This window comes from Scomber japonicus, chromosome 19, assembly GCF_027409825.1.
Source record: "Scomber japonicus isolate fScoJap1 chromosome 19, fScoJap1.pri, whole genome shotgun sequence".
In the NCBI taxonomy this organism is placed as follows: domain Eukaryota; kingdom Metazoa; phylum Chordata; class Actinopteri; order Scombriformes; family Scombridae; genus Scomber; species Scomber japonicus.
In genome coordinates this window covers 32,384,907-32,391,532 of record NC_070596.1, presented here as the reverse complement: position 1 = coordinate 32,391,532, position 6,626 = coordinate 32,384,907, and the positions used below count along the sequence as shown (strand labels likewise).

General features: G+C 36.7%; 1 protein-coding gene across 1 annotated transcript; it reads left to right on the top strand.

Annotated features, from left to right (window-relative positions):
• The first annotated feature begins 1,352 nt into the window (after positions 1–1,352).
• On the top strand, positions 1,353–3,277 carry LOC128379962 (septin-8-B-like). The gene is made up of 3 exons (XM_053339600.1): positions 1,353–1,366; positions 1,467–3,017; positions 3,274–3,277. The coding sequence occupies exons 1-3, from the start codon at positions 1,353–1,355 to the stop codon at positions 3,275–3,277; spliced, it is 1,569 nt and encodes a 522-aa protein (XP_053195575.1).
• The last annotated feature ends 3,349 nt before the right edge of the window (positions 3,278–6,626 follow it).

Genomic DNA, 6,626 nt, shown 5'->3' with positions numbered 1-6,626 from the left:
CTCGTGCCATGGTTACGGAGGTCACTGCTGACACTTTTCAGTTTGTGGTGGATCTCCTCTTTGAATGTGTTGAACTCTTGTTTAATGTCTTCTTTGAAGTCTGTTAGTTCCTGTTTGAGTTCCGTTTTCATGTTTTTAATGTCCTTACTCAGGTTTTGTATGGCTTTAGCCAAAGTACACTCCTCGTCCTCTTCCCCACTGCTGCGCTCCAACTCATCCATGCTAGCGTTAGCCGAGTTGAAGTCCGTTTCGTGTCTCTTCTTTTCCTCGTCTTCAGATTTGTTTTGCTGTTTTTTGTTTTTCCCCGTAATTTTCTTGCCTTTAGCCCCACTCATTCTAAGTCTTTATACTTTCTTGTGAGAGCAATAATTGAAGTTGGTGGGAGTTTTCTTTCGAATTGACCGGGTGAGTTTTACAATTATGCCGCCATCTTGAAAAGCTCACCGGAAGTCCCTCAACAAAAATAACTTTATGTTTCAATTTGTTATATTTGGTGGATCTAGAGGAACTGGAGTGGAGGAACAAAGACAAATATCTATTGAGGATATTACTGGTGGCTTGTAAGAAATCAATAACGAAGAAGCACCTAGTGTAGATGAATGGATTGATATTGTGTACAGCATCTTTGTAATGGGAAGAATTACTTTTAATCTAAGAACATTGAAAATTGGCAAAAATGGATTACATGTCTCTACCATAAAACCGGACATCAGGTAATCTCAGATTGGACTATCAGAATACTTTCATGTATTTACTTTTTTTTTTTCTCACTTTAATGACTGGAGGTGTTTACCAGTCCCCTTATGTACACTTTTACTTTCCCCTTGATATGTTTTGTACTCGTCTAAAGGTCTTCATGTTGATGGTTTGATTGTTTGTTCGTTTACATGCAAAATCAAAAACCAATAAAAAGTAAATGACCAAAAAAAAAAAGTTAGAATAAATTGTGTATGCGTGTACAATGTCATAAACTCACTGTTGATTATTCACCATAGAAAGTATAATGTTGGTTTATAAGATAAATTCAGACTGAGATAAAGTTGGATGAAGTTATGAGACATAAACACTGATGACAGAAATAGTCACTGTCAGGTTACTGTAGGAATATTAAAGTATTTTAGAAATGTTAGAAATGAAATCAGAGAATGTGAAGTATGTTAACCTGACTGTAAAATCAGGAAGCTTCCAGATGTGTTTTCAGTCTCTTCAGGTCTGTTAAAGGAACATTACACAGCTCTCTGATGAAGTCATACAGCTGCTGCTCTGATGTTTTCTTAATTAAGTTAAAAAAATTACAACATTTTATTTTGTTGCATTAATTGTATATTTATTTTAATGACAAATAGATAATAATGACTGATCTACAGTAAGGGAAGGATACACAAATATACATAAAGTGTATATGTGTATTAAATTGTTCTCGTTTTCTTCTCTATTTTCTTCCCAACCAATAACGCCTCATCCAGATACCAGGACATCATCTCCAAATGTACTCTGATCTCTTCAGGACCCCCTGCTGTCTATCAGCTGAGGACAAAGGAAGTGAAGTTTGGGAATCTGACAAGAAAAACTGTTGGAGAGAAAAACCTGAACAAGATAAACAAAAACATCTTACTTGTAGGTGAAACAGGAACAGGAAAATCTACTCTGATCAACACTCTGTTCAACTACATCATGGGAGTGAAGTTTGAGGACAACATCTGGTTTGAGATCGTAAAAGAAGAAGAGAAGAGTTGTACGACACACAGTCAGACATCAGATGTGATCGTGTACGAGATCTTTGGTTATGAAGGTAAAACTCTGCCCTACTCTCTGACCATCATCGATACTCCTGGATATGGAGACACCAGAGGGATTGAACAAGATGACATCGTTAGTAAAAGATTATTTGACTTGTTCCACTCAGATGATGGAGTTAAAGAACTTTCTGCAGTGGGTCTGGTGGTGAAGGCGAGTCTGAAGCAAGTGAGTGATCGACTGAGGTACATCTTTGATTCAGTGATGTCTCTGTTTGGGAAAGATCTGGATGAAAACATCGTACCTCTCATCACACACTCAGATGGGTTACCACCTAAAAATGCTCTGAAAGCTCTTGAAGCTGCAAACATTAAATGTGGCAAAAAGAAAGAGACTGAAGCTGTTCACTTCCTGTTCAATAACTGCCAAAATACACAGAGAACAGAAGAAACAAAGCCTCTTTTAGAGAACGCATGGAGGATAACAGAGGCAGGAATGAAACGATTCACAGACTTCCTGAAAGAATCTAACCCTCAGAAGTTAGTGACAACAGTTGAAGTGTTGAGGGCACGGGTCACACTGACAGCCTGCATCCAAAACCTGCAAGAAAGAATCCAGCTGATTGACCTGAAACAGAGAGAGATCCAACAGACTAAAGAAGGTCTGAAGAAACATGAAGAAGAGATGAAGAAGAATGAGAAGTTCACTATAGAAGTTGAAGAGCCCTACAAAGAGAAAGAGCCTATCAGTGGTGGGATGTGGGGGTTGTTTTTTTATAAAGGAGCCGTCACCTGTAACATTTGTGAAGAGAACTGTCACTATCCTGGATGCACAAAGGCCTGGAAACCTGAACACTGTGAGATCATGAAAAGAGGTCGCTGTACAGTTTGTACCAAAAAGTGTCCTCTATCAGACCATGTGAAAGAGAAGTGGATCTATGTGAACAAAACCAGGAAAGTCCAGAAGACCCTACAAGATATGAAAGAGAAGTATGAAAAGAATAAGTCAGAAAATGAGAAGGAGAAGAGCCTGATGGAAAATCTTCAAACAGGGATGAAAGAACTGACAGCAGAGAAGATAAAGTGGCTGGATGAGGTCTACCAACATGTGGAACATCTGGAGCGGATCGCTCTGAATGATAATTCACTGTCCATTCATGTCCACTTGGACTTCCTGATTGAGAAGATGAAGGAGACAGGAGACACAGAGAAGGTGAAGAAGCTGAGGGAGATGAAGAGACGTCGGGATGAAGGAACTGTGACACATACACTGCGGTCCATGTATAATAGACAAACAGCAGCTGGAAAAGAAGATAAAAAATAAATTAAAGTAGTTGAACAACATCAACCAGCTGAGTAGACAACAAGATCTACACTGTTCATACAAATGTTTAAACATCACAAACATTATTTCATTATAATCCTTTTAATTACAATGTTGATGTAAAATGTCCATCAGAAAAGAATTGAATCTTCTCTTAAATGTCAGGTGTGTGATTGTGAGAAACAGGAGCTCTGTTGCTGTTTGTTCTTGTAGTTGAATGTTTAATTCTGGACGTCTGGTCACTGTTCAGATTACAGAGGAATCATTAGTTGATCCACATCAGTCAAAGCAGAGCCACAATCTGTCTCACAGTAACAGCAGCTGTTGCTTTTCTTCTTATCAATACTCTGTTTTTACATCACTTCCTGTCATAGTTGAGCCTCTTTTCTGCTCTCAGCTTCAGTCATCAGATCAAAACACAGCATCAGTGTGTTCAGCTGCACTTCAGTAACCAAGAAACAAGAAGCACACAGCTGCTTTCAGTAGTTGGAGTAGGAGATTATAGAAACCTGATGGACATTTCTCTGCCATGTTCACACTATCTAATTGTTTCTACTTCTTACTTTTATTTTGACTTTAAGTTTTGATGCATATCTTTTGATTATATTTTGATGGAGTTTAAATAGCACTGAGCAATAGTTTAGTTTTATATGTAATATTTTTAACATGTATTCAAACTGTGTTTTTGATGTATTTCAGATTTTTGTTTTAATTTACACACAACTGCACAACGCAGGCAAGTGCTGAACTGAGTTTTGCCATGCTTACATTACATTTATAACTGACTTCAAATACCTGATGTTAATCATATTATATCTGTATAATCACTGTGGAATGATGCTAAATGCTAATTGATGAGGACTTGGGTTGATTGGAGGTGTGGGAACACCCAAAGGGAGGATTATATGGTTTAGTATTTGCTTCTGTCTGATCAGATTTTCTTCACGTGTATTTGAATCATACAGCTTGTAATGATGAGTTTAATATTTCAGATGACACAGGCCATGTAGGAACACTTGTATTCATTCATGTAGTTTATTTTCTAAGCAGTGATATTTGAGTGGTTGCAGTATATTGTGTTATTCTACATGAAATCATGTTTCTGTGAATGATGAATAAAGTGTGAGCTTGATGAAATCAGTTTGCTCAGAGTGTCTTCACTGGATCATCAGCTGCTTTCTGAGTCTGTTGAAGCTTCTGCTGAACTTTGTTCATTAAATGTCTGTTTGACTTTATTCTGAGCAGCAAGTCTGACAGAGACTCAAAGAAAACACATCTCACAGCATCATAATGAACATATCCTGAAGAATATTACATCCACTCTGGATAATGATGTTTTCTGTAGTGACCACTAGATGGAGCCACAGCTGATGTGGACTGAAGGAAACCTGAGAACGTAAAAGTGAAAGTACTCTGATCATAAATCATGTTATTGATTATTAGCATGTAAGCAGCATTTTATTGATACAGGTTGAAGTAAATGATGATAGATAGGAACTAAAATCACTTTGTACTGATGCAAAGAAGACATGGATCAGCTTCAATGTTCTTCATATAAACATATGAATAAAATAACAATGCTGTAAATGATGATGAAACTATCTTAGACAATAATTCACTTCATTCATCATCATTAGGCAGCAGTGCAAAAGGAATTATTGTGAGCTTTAAAGTGAAATAAGTAAACATGTGATGAGCAGTAATGAAGGTTCCAGATGTTTTATTCTCTGTTGGATCAGATTCATCATCTGTTTTATTAATTATGTTTAATATGGAACATTTACATCTGGAAACTCTCATTTTAAATATAAACTACTCAAATCAAGTCAAAAAAAGTTTATATTTCTGCTCCACACATCTGTCAGATTTGCCTCTAATCTTTAATCTGCTCTCTGATTGGTCGGGGTCTAACTGTCACACTCAGTCATGTTGTGTCCGTCAGACAGAACAGCAGCTGCTCAGTGATGCTTCTGAGGGGTATTGCACGAAACCAAGATAAGGGATTAAGCCGGGATATGTTAGTTATCCTGGCTGAATTTAGCCTCAAGTCGGTTGCATGAAAGCAGGTTAAATTCAACCTGGCCCAGTTACTATGGTGATTTATTCTCTGCAGCTAGCCTGCTCCAGACCAGGCTAACAACCAGGCTAAGATTATTCCCAGGGATTCATCTGGCAGTTCTGTCAATCATGTGACAAATGAATGGGTTCTACAGCATTTCCATGGTCTTTCTAAATATGTTATTTATATATATAATAGACTATATTGTTGTTTCATTAAAGTCTGTTGACTGTTTAATTGCAACAGTCATTTTATAGTCATTCATGTGGTATCATTATTCTGTATAATGTACAGTAGATTTACTTTGGACTATTTACTAGCCGATACTCACAATGTTACTTGGCTGCTTCTGAGGCTGAGCAGCATCTGGGTCCTGTTACACGTTATTTTCTATTAGCACCAAATCACTGACTTCATATCCATTATGGGCTAAATGAGCAAGACATGATACCTCAAGCCTGGAGTCCAGCAACACTGTCTCCTCATCTGCAGAAGTGCATCCTGCAGCTGCAGATGTGCCTTCCCCCTGCCCTACACCTAATTATAATAATTGTTTGCACTTAATTATATTTCCTGAGTAGCATGCACTTTTACTTGCCACATTTAAATCAAAGTGTTTAATTTAATTTAAATCAAAACTGTTGATTAGTGGGCTTGGACAGTAACTTCTTTAGTCCTTTAATTGTAATTTTAACAGTTCTAGTGGAGCACTGTTGTATTAATTGTACTTTTTTTTTTTTAAGTATATTTTTGGGGCTTTTTGCCTTTGATGTACAGGTTAGTAGAGAGAGACAGGAAAACTGGAGACAGAGAGGGGGCAATGACATGCAGGATAGTATGGCGTCAGAATTGGGACTTTAAGATTTAGATATATCTGAGTAGAAATTAATATGAATATGACCGGATTTATAAATGTATATATAATTAATATAAATATAAAAATGGGACACACAAATAAATGTATATATGTATATAAATATACATACATTTGTTAATATATTGTCGAGATTTGAGAATAAATATGCTTGACTTTGTGTGTGCAGTCTGGCAGTCTGCATTTGTGTATTCATTGTTCGCATTTGTGGATCTATTTTATGCTCTCGGTATGGAGTTAGATTTGTTTCATAATGTTGTGTGTGTGTGTGTGTGTGTGTGTGTGTGTGTGTGCAGATCGACAATCTGTGCGTAAATGTGTAATCTGTAAATATAAACACCTTCCACAAATACAAAAAAAAAGATTTGTATACTCACAAAAATATTTCGCAAATATAAAACGGATTTACAAATACACAAACAAATTCCACAAATATAAAAAATACATTAAATTAATTTACAAATAAATGAAAAGCATTTGTGAACTCAGTTTTTATTTGTGAATCGAAAAAACATTTGTGGATCTCAGTTCTACGCTTGTGGATTTGCTTTTTACACACACAGAGTTTTGAAACAAACTTCCCGCCGGTCCGAACGAAAATCCACTCGTATCACTCGGCCATTTTCGGATAGC